Here is a 22,675-nt window from a genome sequence, read left to right as displayed (position 1 = left end):
ACTGTGTTTTGTATTTGCTGCTGCCTATCTTGGACAGGACTCCCTTGAAAAAGAGGTTCTTAATCTCAATGGGATTTCTCCTGGTTAAATAAAGGTTACATAAAAAAAAAAAAAAAGAAAGTAGCCAAGAGCTACTTGCATTACATCGCTGTAACTACTGGTGGCGCCCCATGTTGATTCTATTGTGGACTGAAACGTTGGTACCACAGATGAGGCACACACTTGTCCTTGGTGTGGCCACCTTCACTGTCCATCATAAATCTGGCTAAACAGGCTAACAGCACCGAACTCCTCACTTTAGCTCAACTAGCGTACAACATAACTGACCCGACCTGTTGCTGCAACATTGCTATGAATGGCTTTCAAGATGCATTCATTATTGTCAGATTTTTTGTACAGAGTCTGTGAACCTCTTGGCGAGTTACTAAAATCCAGGCCGTGAGCTACCCGTTGGAGACCCCTGCTCTACAGCTACTATGTCAGGTGCAATGATACCCTCGTTGTCACTTTGTTACCGGGTTCCAAACAGTTCTCAGTTGGCCTCAGTTATCAATATCTTCTTAAATCGAGTTTTTTCTTAAATATATCTTGAGAAAGTTCCTATGAAAAGTCAAAGTCAGCTTTTATATCTTCCTATTTATTTTCTTACAAACACTCTTCCGCATTCTCAAAACCATCCGGGGTGGCAGATGGCTGTTCACCAAAGATTTTCCTTGGCACTGTTGCCAAGTACTTTCTCATGGCGGATACAGGTTGGGTGTAAGTATTGCAAATAGTATGGTCTAGAACTGCATTATACTGTATGTAAAGTCTCATTATGTTGTTATTTGGTGCTATGCAAACGGAAACTGCTTGCACTGATTGATTGATTGATTGATTTAAGACATGTTCTAAAAGTGTTTGCACCAAGCACAAACTCCAAACTCGCTGTTTAAACGCTGTTAATTCTGAAAAGTAGTGCTGCAAGAAGTGATCACATTTTGTAGCACCAGTAGCAATGATACCCTAAATCTTTAGCTGGGATGCTAATGATAATAATAATTCTTACCCATGTCACACACAGAAATGCATTCATCTGTGTCCATGAATGTGCAGCATCTACCTCCCCCGCCCCAATAAGATAAGGTCAGATCTCCTCCAATGATCTCAACTATTCTGCCCGGAGGTAACCCGACCCCAGATCAGTCAAGACGGGCGGATGAGGAACGCAAAATCTCAAATTAGTATCTGTCTTCAACACCTTGATCTTTCCAGAAAAGCCATGGCTCCGATTTCCTCGAATGGGCAAAACTGAAAATCTTTGGAGGAATGTTTCACCCACCCGACATGATGGCTGACCACATGTCGCTTTGCGAGGCACCCATCCTTCAGCCCATGAATTAAATCATACTGGTTGTACTAGGAAGTATAAACAAACACTTTAAAGACTGTCTTAGGTACTGCCCAGTCTCGCCCAATATGCCCTCCCAGCCTCCTTTGACTGGCAGTTCCCGGTTATGTGGTTACCTCAGCAGCTCCTTGGAGTCCCTGTGCCCCCTCCAACACACCCAGCGACAGACAGATGGTTTTAAATTATCATGCTGCGGTGACAGGGAGTGCACACTGTAACCCAAACCAGGCAAACCCTGCTGCTGCAGCATGTCAGGATCATAAATCCTTCCACAGCGATGGCGCTTTAATACGCTCTAATATTTTTGACGGATGATGTGAAGGAGGAGACGAGGAGATGGGAGGGAGGAGGACGAGGCGAGGGGGCTTATCTGGTAGGTTAGTTAAAGTAGAAATATGACTGATAGCAGTTGTTTTTTCTCTCCTTTCTTTCAACATCAGTGACACCAAGACGGAGGTGACCATTGGCTGTGTATAAAAAGGGGACGTAGAAATGTAGAAATCTTCAATAAAGAAAGTTATTTTTAAGGTCGTGGCTGCCTTTGGTTAAGAAGTCACTTTCAAAACAGCTTGTCAAACAGGAGAGCGATGTAGCAATGCGTATCAACCCTCTCGTTCAAATATGGTCTCCAAAAAACCAAGATGGTGACAACCAAATTGGCAAAATCCAGGTTTACAAAACAACGGGTGACATCATTGTGGCTATGTCCTCTTCTTTAATACAGTCTAGGGTGGTGACGGATGGCAAGCTATGATTGGTCAGGGACACATATCTCTCGGTAAAGTCATAGAAGGAATTGTTGATTCTATTTGCCCTGACACACCAGACCAAAGGTCAGTCATCTGCGAATGTCGAGCGGTCAATGAGCGTGAATGGCCTTAGTTTCTGCGACGTTTCCTGCACTAGTCGGACTCTAATTGAGCATGTTGAATCATCTTCATAGCCAGTCAGTGAGAGAATTCATAGTGATTGGCTGCACAGCTAAGCCAATCAGTGCCCAAGAACAGAAACTTCTGATTCTCAAAACTAGAACTTGTTTCTTCCACAAGTGAAACATCAAGGGCTGACGACACCAGTCCGTTTGTAACCTTTTAACAGTCACACAATCAGTCATATGATTTTCAATAGCTGTTGCCTTCTTGTTTTTTTGGAGCCAGTAGTGACTATCTTTGGATGGGGGGGAAGCCTCTATACTTGTTGACAGGTCTATGTTAACAACTTGTCAATCACAGGTAGTCCTGCCATATATCGTCAATTATACTCTAAATGGGACCATAATTTACTTAATGAAAATTAGGTTTATTGAAGAAGACCGGAAACTAGAGATTAAGACCATAAACCCATGAGGAATAGTTTTCAGTCAGTGGATTTGCCCCCTGTTGGCTATTCGAAAGAATGCAGATTAAAAGCACTTCCGCCTTGGTTTTAATTTTGAAACGGAGAGGCTACGTCCACTTCTTGTATTCAGTCTATGGTTCAATTGCAACTGCAACTGTTTCAGGCACAGTCAACTTTTGGCACTGCAAGTTCTTTGATGTTGTTTTGGTGTGTCTGGTGCTAAAATCGTCAAATCTGAACATCAAATCTGTAGTCTGAACCAGGCAGAAGTCAGCGCTGGATTCATTGGAACTTTTATGAATCCATATCAGATATAGATACCCAAGTCGAGTGTTCTTTCAAACACCATTTGAACAATTGCTGTAGACGCTATTCCTCATACATGTAGGTGCATGACTACAAGTGTAAGATCTTACACAGACTATCTCTTATGCCACAGGGAGCTGGAATGCAACGGGCAGCTGAAAGTAAGAGTGATATTGCATTATGCAGCTAAGTGTGAATATGAGTGTCTCAAGTAACATCATCACACCTCAGCTTCATTTACAGCTGAGGAGAGGTTTCATCACCATTAAGGCATGTGTCAGTCTGTCTCACATGCTGCATTATACCTGACACCATATCAACTGATATGGAGAGTCGGCAACATGACTTTTACTATTTTAGGAAGCTAAAAATACATCTAAACTGAGTCACAAAAGGAAATACAGAGATAAGAGAGGACACTTGAAGATTTAATCCAAAAGAAATAATATAATCAGTTTACTGTTGAGGCATAAAGTTCCTCTCAATGGGAACAATTTGCTAATAGTGTGTCTTTTCTCCTGTCTTGTCTCTAGTCTCTCAAACATTGTAAACACAATCTAAGAATCATGTCACCGACTTGGTGTTTCCCAACATGGCGTCCTGTCCACAGTTATCCCACTAAATAACCTGATTCTGAGGCAGGACTCGCTGGTCGACCCAGAAACTCTTTTCACAAATGGATGAGCTAATGGAGTCAAACATAAAGTGACCTCGACTTCAGGAGATTGCTTGGCTCAAGCATCAACGCTAACAATTTTCAAAATTGAGATTTAGCATTAATATGTACTAAAGTGAAATGATTTCCACTGTACAGACAATGAACATAAAGCTTGCTAGGCGTTCTTGATGTTTTAGTTCAGCTAACAGTTTTTCTATCATTTCACATATTTTATTTTATGCTGTGAGTGGGAACTGGGCTATTTGGTAAGGAAGTCCTAAGGTGCAATTAAACAGGATGCAGATGAGAACATTGATACCCCTCTTAAATCTATACCGTAAATGTGAAGCTAAAGCTAACTTAGCTTAGCAAAAAGACAGGAGTTAGCTAGTCTTAAGGAAACTTTATCCAACTAGCAGCATCTCTAAAGCTAACTATAAGCCCATACGAACATCCATGTGTAGAAATCAACTAGCTAATCTTGGCTATAACAAAGTAAGGCTCATAACCTGCCATAAAAAGAATAATTGTTAATTTCTTTGTCCACATTTTATAGACTAACTTATAAACATTGCGTTAGCTAGCCAGCCTCAAAGCTCACAGTAATGTTAGCCTAGCTAACTCCTTCCTTTTTAGATGCTGAATCCAGGGCAATCTTGTTCTCCGCAGATGGAAATCAGAAAAGCCTGACCCTTCTCCACTCTTTATTGTTATCTGCAAACCCCATACACAAGATTTACCAAGATATTCTTTGTTCCTCGAGCCCGTTTGCTCAGTGTCAATTGATTGTGAACAGAATTGTGATTAGGTCCATATCAGAGCCCCAGATATAGAAAAGGAGTTAGCATTGATGCTGCACATGATGAGCTAACTTCTCTGGATCACCTGTGATGCTAAACAGTGGAACCAGTAAAACCTGCCAGGCTGAAAGAGGGATAGCATGGAACGTCGTGTTAAAGTGGTAATGGTCAACAGGTGTGAGAGAGCATTACGGACAGAGAACAGGACACTGAAAAACAAGAGTGTGAACTTAAAGAGTGTGTGTACGATAAAGAGAAAGCGTGACGCAGAAATGATAAGCAGTAGTAAAAAGAAAGAGGGGTGAAAAGAAGCAGCTGCACTTTTAAATCCACCTGTTGGCTCGTATTCTAACACACACATGAAACATCAGTCACATACCAGAAGCAGAAACCCTCTCAGACATTTACGAGCTGTTTGGTCATATGGGAGCGTGTAGGCTAAATGTGAGCCTGACTGAGACAACTTTATTGCGGAGGTTAGAGTACAAGGTCATTCTGTTTTGGAGTTGAAGGTGCTTCTAGTTTCAAATCTGTTTCCTTTTTTCCTTCCGTTCCACAATGGTTTAAGTTCAGTTTGCAGCTAAGCTAACTTTGATCTCTAGCCTGGGAACCTCGAATACATCCCCTTTTTATCTTATGATCTAGTCTATCTTATCTAGTCCGGTCTTTCTCTCATTCAGGCATATTTTTATCCAGTCTTATCTAATACGGCACCAATGAGGCATTTTCAGAAAAAAAACAAGATGGCCGCCACTGATGTTAAACATTCTAATCTCGCTTTGTTGTCAAGATTAAACAAACTGGACGGTAGTTCAAGTAACTTACAAATGCTGAGTGTCGACTTCTTAATAATTTCATAAAAAACTTGCATCTATTATTTTAAACTAGAAGCCCAATGAATTGGAACTAGCTACCTAGCCTAGAATGCTACCGCTACATCACAAGTTTAGAGCGGCTTCTTAATGAGTTGTGCTTAAACAGTTATTCGATTTTACGACTAAAAGTATGCTAAATCAAAGAAAAAGAAGCTAATTTGATTTTCAGATAGGATAGACAAAAGTGTCAGCTAGGAAACTGTTCAACTGTCCAAAAATCTGTCAGCTGCTGTCAAAAAATCTGATACTTAAATGTTTGAAAAAGCTACTTTACCAAATGGATATCAGATCAGAAAAAGTTTGGAGGACTACTCCAACAACAGTGGCTGCATTCAGCTGCTCAGCGCGAAGTCAACCGGACTCCACCTTGTTGGTTCCACTAGTTGTTTGATAGCTTTAAACATCACAGGAGTTAATTTGTAATCCTTAAAAAAGACAGAGATCCAAGTGAAAAACATAGACGACAAACTTTAACACTAATAGAAATGTTACCGAAGCAACAATAGGAATAGAAACACTCAAAAACCCTGTATGTGTGCGCCTGTGATACAAGCATCAGATGACAGAGCTGTGATAAAACCTGAAAATAGAGACAAGGAGGAGATGGAGGTAAATCAGATTTACACCCTCTGTCTCTCACAAACATAGAAACACTCCTAAATCCAGCCGTCTAAATCCACAGCAACAGAGAGATCAGAGCAAAGCCTTGCTTCAGACCGAAGCTATTTCACACCTTGCATAGAAGGCATCCCTTTCTCTCCGTCCCACACACACTATTGATGTTTTCTTTTATTCGCCTCTAACTTTCCCCCGTCTCTCTCTCTTTATCACTTCTTTCCCTGTCTTATACTTTAGCTTACATAATGCTCACACACTCTCACAGCGAGGAGTCTTCTAGTGTTTACTTCCCTTTATATTATCATCCCCTCAAAAGCCAGCCAAGGCCCATAATGGCCTCCAGGCATGGGACGGTAACACACACAAAAAGACACACTACCACACACAAATTTATGAATGCCTCAGTAGTGTCTCGGCTGTCCTGGGTAAACTATCGAGAGCTTTTTGGGGTATTTAAGGGCTCTGTTCCAACATTAAAGACTTTTTATGAACATGAAATTTAGTTGAGTTTAGTTAAAAGTTACGGGACAGTAGAGTCATTAAAGACAGATATTTCTTGGTTGGAGAATGCCCAATTTTTCCAACACTGCTACACCAAGTGACTCAACATGAATGCCTATATGCAGTATGCGGCAGTAAATGAATGACTGGACGGTAATTGATGAATTTACGAATGAATGATAAAGAAAAATGGTAAACTCAAATAAAGTAAACTCAACCAACGCAGAGAAACTTAGAATGGACAAAAGATGAGAACTCTGATTTGACCTCTGAAGGGGTCAAGGTGAAGTGAAGCCTTCTATGTTTTTTTTATGTCGATGATACATGACTTTCCTCAAAATGACTCAACAAATTTAGGATTTGTTTCCCAACAGAACTGACCACACAGAAAGGCAGTAATGTCTGTCTTCATCAAAATACCCTAACCCTAACCCTAATTGCAAAATAATCAGGAATCCTTAACTCCAACCAACCCAACCTTTAACGTCTTTAAGTCAAACCACTTGATTGAAAAGCTTATTTAGCATCGAGGCTAAGATCAGGGCGAAGATAAAAGTTAACTTCTTTCTACGGTCCTAACTTGAAGACATTTTTTGGACATCCAATCTGTACTTTGTCTGGAGCACTTACTCCTAAAGCAATGATTTCTTCTTGATAAAACAGTGGTTTACATGTCATAGCTTTTTCCTGGATTCATGAATAAAACAAAGCTTTTTGCAGTCGCATACTACCATTAAATTTCACGTCTTTCTTGGTGCTTTGATCATGTACGGTATGTGTGCTATGCATAGCTGTAGAAAACTTTTAAAGCCTTGGATTTCAGGCTGATGTGGCACCCGCACATACATACATAACACTCATGCACACAGTTGTCTTCCTGTTTTAGCTATAGGGTCAGCAGGGCTAGCCAGGGTTAATACCAGAGGTCTATTTCACACTTGCTAATTGCGCCATATGCACACATGGCCGTAGAAGAATGTGGTCACTTCACACCCACTGTGGATAACAGACAACATTTATGAAGGTTGAAACGTGTGTTTTCAGCCCTCTGTACTTTTACTTTTTCTTAATCCCATTTTTAAAGCATTAAAGTGCTCTTATAAATCATCTATATTGCATTTGTGTTGTCTTTTTAGAAGATTTGCAAGCTATGTATTAAGTCGCCAACCTTTTCGCCCAACCTGGTAGTCAGCTTTTGCCTTATGTTTCCAGTATTTTCCTTATGTGAATAAACTGTCAATATACAATTAGCAAAAATAAGTGGGCATGGATATAAGAGCAATTTTAGCTAAAATATGTTAACGTTGGTTAGCTAACAAATGTTAGCTAGCTTGCAGATTTCAGCAGCAACTGAATGATTAATTAATCTCTGCCTATTGTACAATTGTTGATGAGGCTTATATGTTAAAGATATTCAGTCTGACCCTGACACAGGACTGTAATGTCTTTCAATTTTTGTTCTACTGGCAAATTATCTGATTGTTTCAGTTGATCCCAACACCCATTTTTTAATTGCTGTACAAAATCTGTGATAGCAATCTTACAATTTTGGTCACCATAAAAATGGCTTCTTTAATCTTCAAACACGTCCTGTTGTATTTAAGTGTTAAGACATTAACAAAACAAATTCACGATGAGTTGCATACACTGACGTACCAATCTCTTGCACACACACACACACTAAAAAACGACAGATTTCTGTCCTCACCGGTGTCCAGGGTTGAAGGTGTTGCTGCCGTTTGAGTTGTGTTTGGTTTTACTCGAATCCAAGTTACAGGTAGTGTTGTTGATCTTCAAAGTATTTTGTTGACCTGCGTTCGCTGGGCCCTGTTGCTGAGAATCCCGGGCCTTCTTTTCCTCCAGCATGATCAAAAATACACATACATGCACACAAACAAACAAACTCTTTCTCGATGTCCTTAATCACAAACGTACACACAAACACCTGTTAACTTCCAAGCCTTTTTTTTATCAGGAAGGATATATACTTCCAAATCCAAAGAGAGATCCCAAAAGTCTTTTCTTCTTTTTCGTTTGAATAATTCCCACGTTTACAACAAACGTCAAGATATTTAATCCAAAATCTTTAATCCAGATGAATTCCAGAAGACAGACTTCCCGAAGTAACAAATCCTTCCTCTGTTTTGGAAAATTAAGCCGATAGATCCGCTTTCAAGTTCTTGCTGTAGATCACTACGCAACAATTTTAACACTGGATAGAAATTTAAAGTAAACAAATAAGTCGTGAAATCTTCCAAGCTCCCCAAAATATAATCTTCCAATATTCCTGTTTTCCGGAATTCTTGTTGTCCAAGAACCCAGCTGTTCTGGAACTGGAGTGTTTTGGATTTCTGTGGGCTTTAGCCATTAGTGGCTTTGAGCCGCAAGAGACTGCAAGAGTGAATCCAGAGAAAATGCTGCATGGCACTATACCCGTCCCTCTGAGCCAGCAGCTGGAAAGAGAGAGAGAGAGACAGAGAGAGAGAGAGAGAAAGAGAGGGAAAGACGGAGTAGTAAGCAGGAGAGTCCTGAGGGCAAGAGACGGAGGGGAACTAAGATAGACAAGTCTATTAAATTAAAGGAGGGTCACGGAATATCCCTTACTAGAAAGTTATTTCCTTTTTCAACACGCAAGCTATTAGTGGCTCTCTGATGGAACCAACGTTTCAAAGGTGGGAACCCACCGGTTGCTGGAGGTTGTGGAGTTGTGGCAAGGAAACAGATCCTGGTCCCATTCCTGGACTGGACCTCACACCAAATGCCTTTCACGTGGTTGTAACAGATAACGTCATAGGCTACCCTGGCTCAACCTTTTTCCTTGCCGAACGTCTGGTATCCATCCTGGCCTGGCGTAGGCTTTATCCTGCCAGGCCTTTGAATTCCAGAGTGCATTGAGAAAGCCCTTGGCGGTGCTTGGTAGAGCAGGACAGGGGGTGCTCTTGGAGAACTTTTTCAGCTCAGAATGGCCGTCTTCTGTTGCAGGATTTACCTGGTTCTCTTGTCTCGCAGGTCTACATATTTCAGAGACCTTTGTCCATCAGAGCTTGAAGCGGCCAATGCCATGACACTGCCATGGTCAGGCCCTTCTCCCCTGCAGGTAAGGGTCTAAAGATTAGGCAGCACATTAGTGATCTGTGTTCTAAACTGTAGCAGATTATTTTACAAAGGTAACACTGTAAATGATCCCTTTTTCAAATAATTGATTTAGCAAGATTTGTGAGCTCGGGTGTTTTTCATAGACTAAATAATCATGTCCCCCTGTGCGTGTGGCTACATTATAGAACTGTACAAAGAGCTGGGATTGGGAACTGAACTTACTTTGTCATGTGAAGAACCTAAGGTGCTGCTTTTTTAACTCTGTTCCAAGGGGGGATCTCTTACCTTAGAGAGGCTGCTGACCACAAAGACGAGCAACAAGAGGACTTTGGTTGCAGTCCAGTTGTATTTCAGTTTTACAATAATAAAAGTCTTGCAAATAAAAGACCAAGAAAGACCAAAAAGGACCAAAAGACCTCAGAACCAAAAAAAGCCAGAGCCTAAAGAAATCTCTTCCAAAGTCCCCCCTAAGTCCTTCTTGACATTGGGTTCATCCGAGGGAAGTACCATATCAGGCTCACATCTTAAGTCTTAGCAAACTAGAAAAGGAAATACGAAGTAAGCATCTGTCTATTGCTGTTTTGGACTTCCTGCCCTTTTTGCTCTGAATGTACTTACCAAAAGGTCAGTTGTTGTTGAGTTTCAGCTGCCAGCAATGCCACAGATTGATAACTACCATTGCTATCCATTTGTATAAGGGATTAAAGTTAAAGATTAGGGTTGTAATAGGGACTGTTTTGGACATCTCTTGGGACTCACAACGCTCATGAATACAATATTCGCTTTTGAGGGATTGGGATTGTGTCTGAATATGGCTGTGCTAGCTTCATTTTGCCCTAAATTGAAGTATTTAGAAATGTGACGGATGGTTTGATTGTGAAACATTTGAGACATTGGCTAGTTCTTTTGTGGCTAAGCGTATAAGATCAGATGGCAGCTGAGCAAGTATCGCTAATATGCAAAGTAGCCATGTGCTCATGCAGATGTCATATTTGTTTAGTTTGTACTTAAATGTCTGAAATTAAAATATTTTACACCCAACAAATAACAAACTATGATACATTGTCTTTGCAGTTAATACACAGCATTTCAGGTAAATTTGAAAGGGTAACAATAGCTCTAAAAAGAAGGCGATAAACCATCCTCTTGCAAGGTTTTTCTTGAGCTTAGAAGCCGTTAACGACAGACAATCACGTTCCCAAACACTTGCCCTATTGTATTTAGCGATGCACAACCAGACACGTCCTGTCCTCAGAGCCAGCATGTGAGCTTTAAGCAGCTTTTACTTTTCAGACTTTTGACTCAACAGTTTATCAGAAGGTGATGATGACTATTTTCATTAAAGGATTATTCTCTGTTGGGTATTGCAGCAAATTAATTATATATCCTTTTTATCCCCACCCCCGGACCACAGGGCTTAGCACCTGACCAAGACACAACAGCTGACTGGCAGCACTGTGCCTATGTGTGTGTGTCTGTTTATATGCGTCTGGAAGGGGAAGTCGAGCCAAGAGATGTTTGCTTTTATTTTAGGGTGTCATCGCTACCCTTTGCCCTGGAGCACACACGAACACAGGCACAGTAGGACGTATGTGCGGAGACATATGTGCAGATGAAGACATAAATTTGCCTTTTATTTGTTAACAAATATAGATTTAAATGCACATCTCCAAGGTTGTTGAGGGTAATATTAAGCCTGGCCCACTCTAGAAGATGTGAGAGAGCCCCCACACGACGACAGATAATGACAGATTGAACAGTTTTGTTCCTGTAGTCACCAACAACCAGAGTCCGACTCTCACAGCTGGAAATCTCACTAAATCTCTGGCAGTCAAACGAGACTTTGGAGTAAACAAACATGGCGGAGGAAGGGCAGGAAGAATTGGTGACTGTGGGAGTGTGTTGGAGACGGCGTGAACATGGGCTGTACGTGTTAGTTTATGCTGCATGTTTGCTTTTGTTGCCATGGCTGCCGTTGTTGTGCTTCCTTCTTCAGTCAGCGTGCTTCCTGATTGGCTGTCGTGTGGTTCCACGTGACGATCCATAGAGTACCTGCTCGGCTGTCCTCGGGGTTCCCCCCACACGACAGGATATCAGGTCGTAAATATTGAAAATGTTTAATATTTGAAATCGGAGATCGGGGGAAGTAAAATCACTCTTAGCATACCTCCACCACACCACAGGAACATCTGGAGAGATCATCTTTAGAACCATCAAACAATCAGGGCATTGCTTCATTTTGTCGGAACACAACGAGGGACACTTTAATTTTACCGCAAGCCGACATGAACTCTTCATAAGTGCACCTCCAACACCATGTAAAGTGTCTTTACAAAAATGTTAACATTTTTCACTAAAGTAGGTCGCAACAGTGTTACTTCCAGCCTGTACCCACCGTTTCTGTTTGCTCGTTTTATTGGGGCTTTGTATGTCGGCATTTCCACCATGGGCGACTGAGAATGGACACTTGCAGTGTGTGCAAAATGCAGTATATTCATTGCCTGGTACTTTTCGAAGGAAGCTGTAACTCTCCTGGAGCTCCTTGGAAAACGCTGACTTCCTTTTCGGCGTGACAGCTAGCCTACCTGACGTTACGAAGCAGGTCCTGTCCGATTACGATGAGCTGGGCTAGCTAAGCAACGGTGACAGGCCGAGATTGATTGACACATGTACAAACTGAACTTTGACTCACAGTGCATCCGTGATGTTTTTCTATTGGTTCAAACAGCAACAGGCTTGGCAACGACATCTATTGACATATCTACAGACAAGTGTTGCAAGCATGGCACATTGTTTTCACATTTCAATTGGTTAAAACCGGGACAGGGCCCATTCAAAACCGGGACATGTTACTGTTCTATAGATATTTGTTGGGACTCAGGACACAGAGCTTGACATCGGGACCTGGTCAAACCGGGGCGAATGCTCATCCCTGATACAATTACATTTATTCACTACACTAACCTCTACAGCTGACCAACCAAGTCTGGAGATGGAAAACGCATCATTAACAGGCCACCACTCGTGATCTTTCCTGGGAATGTTGCCACTGATAGTTACATAGATAGTGCCTCAACAGATAATTATTATAATTGGGATTCTAGGTCTACTGTTAAATAGCTTCGGTATGTTTACTAACAGTATGAGAGTAAGGACCAGTGATAAAATGCAACAGTGAAAAGGTTTATGGCACCCAGGTCATTTTGGGAATGGTGTCATGACTCTGTGATTCAAAGTATTCTCACTTCAGGAGAGATTGTGACCTCTAGTGGTTCATACAAGAAAATTCTGCTTTTCAAGCTTCTTATTCACATCAATAACAAATGGAAAAATCAAAAAGGGGAAAAAAACACCAGAGGTGGACAGTATTACATCATTTTGATGTGACAATGGTGGTAGTAAGACCTGCATATATAGTATAACAATATAACAATTTATACACGTATAGTTAGACTTGTAAAGAGGCAACCAATTAAAAGTAAATATTAAATCAAGATCAATTCCCTATTTATCTTTTACTTTATACAGTATTCTCTATAATAACTTTAATCTGTTTTAATGGCCTTATAGACGACTTACAACATGTTTGTGACGTCATCAGCTTCCAAATATTTCACAGAGCATGTGCAGGTGTTTTAAATGTTAACTTTACTAATAAACTAAATAATACTGACTTCTGGTGGATTCATACGATGGTTTTAACTTTCAGGAGGGCAAAAATGGGACCAACTGGAACTTTTTTTAGTCACTAAAAACATGTTCTCTCTCTAGTGGCAGATTCTAATTGGATTTTGTACATGAAATATTTAAAAATCAGTAATTTACTGGCCAACAAAACAACTTGAGAAAACCTCTGCACACCTGAATTGTGACAGGTGCGTCAGAGGGAGGCGCAGTCGTGAAACAATAAGTGAAAAACTCATTATTCCTGATGAAGGTCGGTACGACCGAAACACCGTTATGAGATAAATATTATAAGCAACAGTGAGACGGCGTGCAGGTTTTTCACTGATTGTTTCAAGTCATTTATTGGCTAAAATAACCAAACCCTGTCACTCATTGAAATAAGACACATTTGAGTCGTAAGACCTTGTTAAAATTATTACTTTGTTTCACAATATACAAAAAAAAAACATCCATCCACCAGGATTATATAGACAAAACCATACAGTAGTACATCAGTACAGTGTAGTGCAACATGTTTCACAGTCAGCGGGAACATTAATCAGCCACGAGGTGGGAAGCGACAGCTCTGGTTATTGTGTACAGTCCCAAACAATCAACATCCACCGAATATATTTACAGTATAACAGAGAAGGAGACTCTGAGAGGTTTTAAAAGTTTGATTTGAAGATGGATGTGACTTCAGAAGAGAGAAGATAATAAATAATCATTCCCTGTTTGTGTGCTTCAAGTGATTTACTGCATAAAAGGTTCCCAAACAGCAGTGGTGTTTTCACTTCCTGTTAACTGTGGACACATTTTTAGTTTCACTTCAGAACTTTTGACATAAAAAACAAAACAGAAAATCAAATGCCCCGAAATCTTAACGCTTAAAAAATGTACAGAAAATGATGCCACTTCCTCCAAACTAACGCCTTTAGTTTATTAATTTAGAAATATCCCCGTCAGAAAATGCATGTTATCTTTTTTTAATGAATAATATCTTCTCAGATCATGACACATTTGTCCTGTGTGAACAAAAACACTTAAAGCAATGTTACTTTGACTGGTATCTGTCAGCAGACGCAGTTTGAAATGCCCTTAAAAGACGTGGTTTCTTGTTTCATCTGTATTTTAATGTCTTCACTTGACTTTCTGTGGAAATTGAGATAGGTGTTTGTGTGTTTTTTTGTCTTTATTAAGGTGTGGTTCCTCCCCGTTTCCAGTCTCTGTAAGCTAACTGGCTGTAGCTGCATATTTAGCGTACAGACGTCAGAGTGTTAGCATTTTTCTCGTCTAATTCTTGGTAAGAAATGCAATATGACAATTTGCTTAAAATATCAAAATGTGCCTCCTTTGATTGATGTTCACGCTCTTATTTTGAAATCATTTTTATAGGAGTTGAGACCAAGAAAAATATGCAGAAATATGGAAAAGGAGATGAAACAGACTAAAGAAAATAAGCACATCTTGTTTGATTAGGATTAATTTCTGTTTGCAACATTATATAACTTAAAAGACCCTCCATTCATCAAATGTGTAACAACCATGCCGAGTTCCTTTGTGACAATTGACAGCTGGAATTAATCCAATTTCGGCCTTCCCTCTCTTTCTAAGTGATATCAGAGATTTCATGTGCGCCTTCCCTTCATACACCGGCCCTCTTCACTTTCCTCCCTACCTTCTCTCCTACCTCCACACTTTCTTTCCCTCTCTCTGTCCCTACGTGACGTTGGATATGGGATCGCTGATTTTCAGACACCTCCAGTAGACGGTCCTTGCCAAGGTGAACAGGAGGAGCAGGATCAGCAGCACCCACGAAACGTAGATGCCTTTAGACTGCTGGGCGGGCTGCCACGTGCCAACCTGAACAAAACAAACACGCACACGCAAAATGTTTTTAAAGCAGCGAGATCCAAAACCACAAGAAACCTGACAGATTATGACAGATTAATGCTGTTTAGCTGTGATCATGCTTTTCATTGTAGCGCATATGCTGTCCTCCTCCTTTATGACATCATGCAGGTGGTTCGAGATGAGCTGTGATTTGTTACAGAGCTCTGTGTCTGTCATGTCTTTTGTGCAAGCCAAGAATTTATGACTAGTTAATCACCCAATCTGGCACAGTGACCATCTAAAAATATAATATATAATCTCGACAGGGCGTTAGGGAGTAAATGTGGTAACAGGTGCTTATTTGGAGTCCTTGCACATCGTGACTCTTTACACGAGTCATATAGGAAAAAGCCACTGTCAGTCAAAGCTGGTGTTCTCTGTAATCGATAGAAGCAATAATATTTGAAATTCGGCGCCATAGCTGTGGAGAAAGTTGTACGAGGAGCTTGTGGTTTCGCCCATTCTACATTCCTACAACACCCAGAGTGCATTGCGCAGTGAGAGACGCTGGAGTGAAATACTACTGTTTTTGCTGCAGGCAATCGCTCAGAGCGGTACAGAGTCTGAAATACAACAAGAATATACCAGTGGATCGTCTAAAAAATCTTCGGGTCTGCAATTTCGAATCAAACCTGACGATTTTGAACGAGACATGACATCAGAGGTGGGCGTCCTAGATTGAGGAAGTGTAGTTTAGCGAGCTTCCTGGTCTCGGGCAGATTATGTGTTTTTTACGTAGTCTGGCGGAGGTTTTCCAGGGCCCATTGGAGAAGCATAATAGCATGATAGGACTGAGGTTGAAAATTGGCAGACTGGCCCTTTAAATCTGCTATTGTGTTTGGGTTTACACAGGAAGAAGTTGCCCTTAAGTGCCCTACTTTCCTTCTCAATTGTCTTTTTGATGTGAGGTGTAATTAGGTAAAAATAAGGTTTCAGGCATAGGTACATTCATCATTACAGTTCTAGGTGTCCAAATTGTCAGTGGGAAATATAAGCATTATATAGTAAACAAAAATACAAATATTGCTATGTCTAAATACCTACCGGACAAATAATAATAATGAGAAAAAGTTATCTTCTTCCTTAATGTTGCTTTTCTAGTTGTAAATAGGAAAAAAGCTTTGCTGAATAAATGAATGTGTCAAAATCGACTGAAAACTTCTGTCCACATTTTAATTTACACACACTCTCAGACACTCACCATGAGCCCTGCGGTGGAGGCGGCGAGGACGACAAACAGCACGAAGCACAATAGGCTCCTCCTCCTTGGGTACCGCCGACCAATAGAAGAGCTGGAAATGAAAGTGTTTGTGTGAATGTTTTGTCGCAACACACACACACACACACACACACACACACACACACACACACACAGCAGTTGAGGTACTCACACTTTTCGGCAGTGTGGACATCGGGCCAGGGTTCGGTCTGAAATCTCTGTCCACTGAAAGAGAGGAAGTGAAACATCAGTGTGTGTTTGCCCATGTGTGTGTCTGTGTGTGTGTGTGTGTGTGTGTGTGTGTGTGAGTGTGTGTGTGTCTCCTACCAGGAATGTGTTGGAGCAGTGCCCACAGATGATCCTGACGCCGACGGGCTGGTGCTGCGGTTCAGGACTGTCCCTGCCGATGTGAACCGGTCCCAGGTTGATGACGCGTTTACTGACAGAAAGAAGAAGGTGATTATTTCAAACAGTTAACAGCTGCTGGTTGTTACACCTGAATGTCACGTAGATTTAGCCCACAAAAGGATGACCACTTCCACTTCGACTGCAGAGGATACAAGAGAAGTGAGAGAGGTCAGGTGATTTTTAACCAACAGGATCCTGACATGATTTCCCTTTTTAGTTGGGAGGCAAAAGAGCTCTGATAAACTTAGTATACACATCTACCCAGTGCCAAACAACAGGCATACAACGCTAGCAGCTAGCTGGTGAACACAGTGGAGCATTTAGCTGCTGATATCTCCCTCAGGAGCTGTTTAGGTGCTGAAAACAATGCTCATAGTAGAGTAAATATTGTGATTACTTTCACCAGGCAGAAACATGACTATGACTACATTCACATTTTAAAAGCAGAACTTTTGCGACATTTAAGGCTCCAAAAACAAACACTTTTGGAACAGCTGCTGGCACTGTTTCAGTATGAACTGCCTTGCCTTGAACTGCCAGCTGACCCGGGACGGTGTTTACCAGAGGAGACCAGATACAGTGCAGCTGACTCGGATCTCTTTCTGCACACATGATTCAATTTGTCACTTTAAAACCAGAGTCCACAAGTGACACCAGATTGTCATGGTTCCTAAGTCGTCTAAAACATTTCCTTGTCTAGTGCATCTTAAAAATAAAGAAACATTCAAAGAATCCCTCTGTCCAGCTGTACGAGCATCATGTGCTTCTGTGTTTCCTGCACAGATGGTGTGATAACAAGGCAACAGCTGAGCCGGGGCGAGAAAGAATCCCGCTCCGTTTCTCCGTCTCACCAGTACGGTCTCGGACAGGCGATCCTCTGCGACGTGACTTTGCAGATCAGCAGACAGTTACACGGGCAGCGGACGTACTTCTTCCCAACAGGAGCGTTTTTTATCGGCTGCAGAGACACAAAAGACACGACACATTTTCAGTTTCAGGGTTCAAGTTTCCCCATTTGGTGTTTATAAATGGTTCCATTTCGGTTCCATCAGCAGAAATTCTGCACATCTTATCAGAGGAGACGATGGAAAGACTTCCTGAGACAGGAAACTTGAGACACTGCTGATGTCTGGATGATGAAACAGGGCACCCAAACGTCTGACATTTTATGGTTTTTGACTGAAGGTGCTTTAAGCTCTGGGGAAACATTTCTAACAGGGTAGATGGCTAACAAACCAACCTTTTCTGGTGTTACATTGTTGTATTAAATTAATAATCTCGTAGATATTCATGTAAATAAACGTCTGTTAAGTCTCTATCTATCTCTGAATGAGGTTACACAATGATGATGGAGCCTATGGCCCACTGATGAAAGCCTTTACATTTGCAGTATATAGTATTATTATTATGGCGACTTTCATGGAGAAAATCACAAGCGGTGCCCAGTTAGTGACACGTTTTCCATCAGCCAGCAGTGGTTGGTCTGCCAGAGAGGGTAGGCGGAGCTAAGCGGCGGCTTTTCCGGAAAGTCATTTTGGTTTTTTTTGCTATGGTGGTGAGAAGTTCCAGGACGAAGTAGGTCCAATGACCTGAGACAGAAAGAGTCGTCTACTGTGTGTCTCAATCCACCTCTGCGTTACTCACCGTGGCTTCGTTGCAGATGCTGCACTTCACCACATGCTGGTGCGTCTTGCCCTCCACAGAGATGGCGCTCTGACAGACCCGGCAGCTGATGACCGGCGCGCTGCTGCTGTCCGGGCTGCCCTGCGGGGAGTACGGGGGCGGAGGCTCACCAGGTACCACCGAGCTGGGGAACGGCACCAAACCTGGAGGGAAGAAAAACTTTACAGTCAAAACTATACTTTAGTTTCGGTTTCAAAAACTTTTTTTTTTCAATTCTGAACTTTGACAACTTTTTATGCAAAACACCTCTTTTTAAATCCATGCTTGTGCTGTGATCTGAAAGTGGCTACGTCAGTCTGACCTTCTGTCCTACTTAAGTATCAAGAAATATCTCCTAAATTAATGGATGGATTGCCATGAACTTTTATGCAGACATTCTTGGTCCCTTGGAATATTTGCATAAATTTGGTCCTCTGACTTTACATCTGACTCCATCATCAGATCAAAGATAACATTTTTGTCATTGCTTGGTCGACGACCAAATACCTGCAAAACTTCAGACATTCCCATCAGCATCGGCTTTACTTTGTCCCATGCTCTTTAGCACATTTTCACATGCTAACACACTATATTTAGATATGAGTGTTAAACATGACCTGCTCAGCATGAGGATGTTATTATTGTCATTGAGGGAAAGTTAGCATGCCATTTTTAGAGAGAGCTCGAGTGTCATTCACAGAGCTGATAGCGTGACTGTAGACTCTTTGTCTTATTATTTAGTTTGTATTTATAAAATAAAACAAAGTCTTTATGTTGGATTTTGTCTCGACACAAGCATCCGTATAGGCTCCTACTTTATCATTTTTGTAACTTTGTAATGGTGTGTTTTATCGGCAAGGTCTACATCCAAAAAGACACTTTGAACTGAAGGTATTTTCTTGTTGAGTAAAACATAAAATAACCACAAAAGTGTGTGTTGGCTCAACAAATACCTCATAGCCTAGTTTTACCAAGACCCACAGTTAGTACACAAATGAACAGTCCATTTAGGAGCAGCACTAATGCCGATACATTGACTGAAACTGGTTGTTAATCCCTGCTGTGGCACGGCTGCATGACTCATTACAGTTGATATCCTGTGCCTCATAAATTTCCTCAAACAAATCTTCTTACAGTGAGTCACGTACTGATCAGGAAATACTGTGTTACAATTATACAAGTTAACATGATACTGTCAGAGAGCGACACATTGAAAGGCCTGTCTTTATGAAGTGTCATTCGGGAAGAAGATTTAATTTTATAGTCAGCAAAAAGCAAAAAAAGAGGGAAGAGATAATGCTAAGATGACGATTATACTTGAAAGATATCTATTTTTTTTGGTACTTATTTATCCGTCACTTATTTTTCCTGCTAAATTACAATACAATTGTCAAGAAATAGTAAAAATAAAAAACATAGCCTGTTGCATGTTGTCAGAGCCTAACGTGGTAACTTGAATTTGACAATTTGACAGTTTTGCCCTCAAAAGACATTTAATTGTAATTAAATAATTACACTGATAACATGTAAGCAGCAAATAATCACATTTGCGTTCTGGTTTGATTTTAAACTAATGATCAGTCTACTAAAACGAATTAAAATCACTTAGCCTAAATAAAGATACGAAACTGTTTAGTTAGCGCAAAGTGCCTGACTGAACTTTGACCTTCTGTGCAGGATGCAAACAACTAACTAACATGAGCTGAGGTTCGGTTATTCCTTTATTTTGGTCCAATATAATTCACACAACTTCAGTTCACAGTATTCACTTCACTTTGTAGTTGTTGTATCACTGCCACTACATTATAGTAGCCTACACACGCTGATAAAGTCAAGTTTGCTTAAGATACTTATTGGTTAAAGCTCTTATTTTGAAAGCTAACGTTAGCTAACTCCTAGCTAGCTTGAAAACTAAAACTAATGCTAGCTAACAATTTTAACAAATTGACGACATTCTAAAGCATAAATACTCAGTAAAATGGTCAATTATGCTTTTTAAATTCGTATAATTTTGTCTGTGTCTACATGAAACGGATGACATACTCTGCGGTTTTGACAGATATCCATGCGAGCTGCCCCCGGGAGAGAAGCCGTTGGTCCCGTCGTGCTGCTCGGACAGCAGCGGCGACCGTTCCCCGTCCGCCATCGCTCCCTCCGGACCCCGGCCTTTCTAAACGCCCTCAGAAGGGGTCTTTGCTGCGGCGTCAGTCGGAGATGTCTTGAAGAGTCGTGGAGCAGATTTTAATCCCCAAAAGCTGTCAGTTTGACTTCCACATGACACGGCGAGAACACAGAAGGCGGAAGCGAAAAAACAAAAACATCTGTCACATGACAAGGATCTGAGTCACGGCTTTGATTGACAGTTCACTCGACTAATGAGCGAGCTCGAATGGGATGGGCGGGTTGAATGACGTTATATGATCCGTTGAATCGTTTGACAGCCAGGGTACAAATACGAATACAAAGTGCACTGGGTGTGTGACACCTTGTCAAACAAAGAACCCAGGTTTAGGCTAATTTACTGCTTCTTTTGTTTCTTTTATTCACTTCTTTCTTAGCTCTTATTAGTTACATTATTTTACAGCTATGTAATCTTAACTTCTTCTATATAGTCTCTGTTTACAACCCTGTCTCACTGCAAATACGTTAGGAAATGAAATCCAGAGTATATAAGGTGGTGGCTTAAATGTTAATAATTTCCTGAACTAATCCAAGTATTGCTGGTGCCTAAACCTAATCAAACTACAACAATTTCACAACTGAACCAGATGTCAGAACGGTTTTGAAACGATTACTGTTTGGTTAGCTTTAGGGACCATTACTATTTAGTGTAAAGTCATGTTACGCAGTAGACATATGGCATCAATTAATACAATTGACCTGTGACTTTGTTCTGAATGCTCCATCTCACGAGACAGAGGTCTTTGTTGCTCCCTGATGAGACTACATTTTGTGACCATTTCAGGAATTTCCGTTGGATCGGGTTGTATTTTAAAACATTGCACTATTCTCTTTGAACACCCATGAAGTACTTGACATTCTGCTTATCAGACTCCTTCTCAGACAGTGAGGAGTTCACTGAGTTGTTGAATCTTTTCAGACATCAAATGGTTCATTGTCCTTTGTTGGGGCAAAAATTCCAAAGACAACTCATCAGATGCTCTATTACCACACCAAACACATACTTTGTGCACTGTCGACATGGATTTTACACATTCTACTAGCTATTTCTTTGATCCACACACTGCTTAGGAGTCCATCCAGTAACTAGTGAAGTGCTGATGTTCCTGCGATGGAGGAGCCCAAAGCAAAAAGAGAGTGAATCGTGCATTAACATTCAACAGGGGGACACAAACACATCTCAAATTGATTGTTAATGCTTCTGAGTAACTGATAGATGTGTAAATACTGTTTGCACATATGCTTGCCATGTAAACATTAATGGATGTAGATATGTCAACATTTCTTTTAGAACTTGTTTCTACTGCCTTCAAGTGGACGGAAAATCTGTCTACAAACTTGTACAGTGGACATCATTTATATAAAGTTTTCATTAAAGATTCAGTCTCTAAGACTTCAGTTTTGTTCTCTTTGACACCTCTAGGGGCAATGAACAGTAATTGCAAGAGCACATTTCCGAATTTACCAGACGTCCACGGTTGGCTCCGGTTCTCTCTGGTTGGCTCTTGATTTTCCTTGCTGACGGTCGCTTTCCTTTTCAGACTGTTTGCCTTCATCTGAGCGTCCAATTTGTTTTTTTTTCTTTGGATTTTCACTTACTTTTGAAGTTGTATCTGTATTCATCGATCTTTCCATTGTTTGTTCAGCCATAGTAGATTACTGTTTACTCGCAGCACTTGCAGAGACCGGAAAAGCGGACGCTTAGCTCCGCCTACCCTCTCTGGCAGACCAACCACTGCTGGCTGATGGAAAACGCGTCACGAACTGGGTGCCGCTTGTGATTTTCCTCACTCAGAGATAGTGACTTAACAGACATTTATTTACATGAAAATCTTTGAGATTATTACTTTAAGTTTTGACTCTTTCTGGGTTGAATCGGGTAACACATTTAAACTCTAAATTAATTATGATTAGGGACTTTACATGCATTTCTCCATGGGAACTGGAAAGGAAAAAGAAAGGGAGATTAAATAGTAGTTTACTTTAATCTTTCTACCACCCCAAGTGTTTTGTTGTTTTTGTGGATTAACATGACAAACAAGATAGTGACATAGAACAGAAAAA

General features: G+C 40.9%; 1 protein-coding gene across 1 annotated transcript; it reads right to left on the bottom strand.

Annotated features, from left to right (window-relative positions):
• Nucleotides 1-13,668: 13,668 nt before the first annotated feature.
• LOC138601250 (type I phosphatidylinositol 4,5-bisphosphate 4-phosphatase-A-like) lies at nucleotides 13,669-20,721 on the bottom strand. Its single transcript, XM_069672832.1, has 7 exons — nucleotides 20,474-20,721; nucleotides 18,413-18,594; nucleotides 17,620-17,726; nucleotides 16,688-16,799; nucleotides 16,533-16,585; nucleotides 16,343-16,433; nucleotides 13,669-15,111 (listed from the first exon to the last, which is right to left on the bottom strand). Exons 1-7 carry the CDS (start codon nucleotides 20,574-20,576, stop codon nucleotides 14,968-14,970), a joined length of 792 nt encoding a protein of 263 aa, XP_069528933.1. The 5' UTR covers nucleotides 20,577-20,721; the 3' UTR covers nucleotides 13,669-14,967.
• Between the last annotated feature and the right edge of the window lie 1,954 nt (nucleotides 20,722-22,675).

The sequence above is a fragment of the Semicossyphus pulcher genome, unplaced genomic scaffold, assembly GCF_022749685.1.
Source record: "Semicossyphus pulcher isolate SPU_LCO1_2020_fin unplaced genomic scaffold, fSemPul1.0.p SCAF_21, whole genome shotgun sequence".
Taxonomy (NCBI): Eukaryota; Metazoa; Chordata; class Actinopteri; order Labriformes; family Labridae; genus Semicossyphus; species Semicossyphus pulcher.
Note: the sequence above shows the minus strand (reverse complement) of the source record. Positions and strands in the feature narration are given on the sequence as shown.

Excerpts from the sequence above, each read along its gene's own strand:
- LOC138601250 (XM_069672832.1), bottom strand. The coding sequence starts at position 20,576 with ATGGCGGACGGGGAACGGTCGCCGCTGCTGTCCGAGCAGCACGACGGG. Across the intron at positions 18,595-20,473 it reads ATATCTGTCAAAACCGCAGA|GTTTGGTGCCGTTCCCCAGC; the intron begins GTATGTCATCCG and ends TCTTCCCTCCAG. Across the intron at positions 15,112-16,342 it reads CCTCCACCGCAGGGCTCATG|GTTGGCACGTGGCAGCCCGC; the intron begins GTGAGTGTCTGA and ends TGTTTTGTTCAG.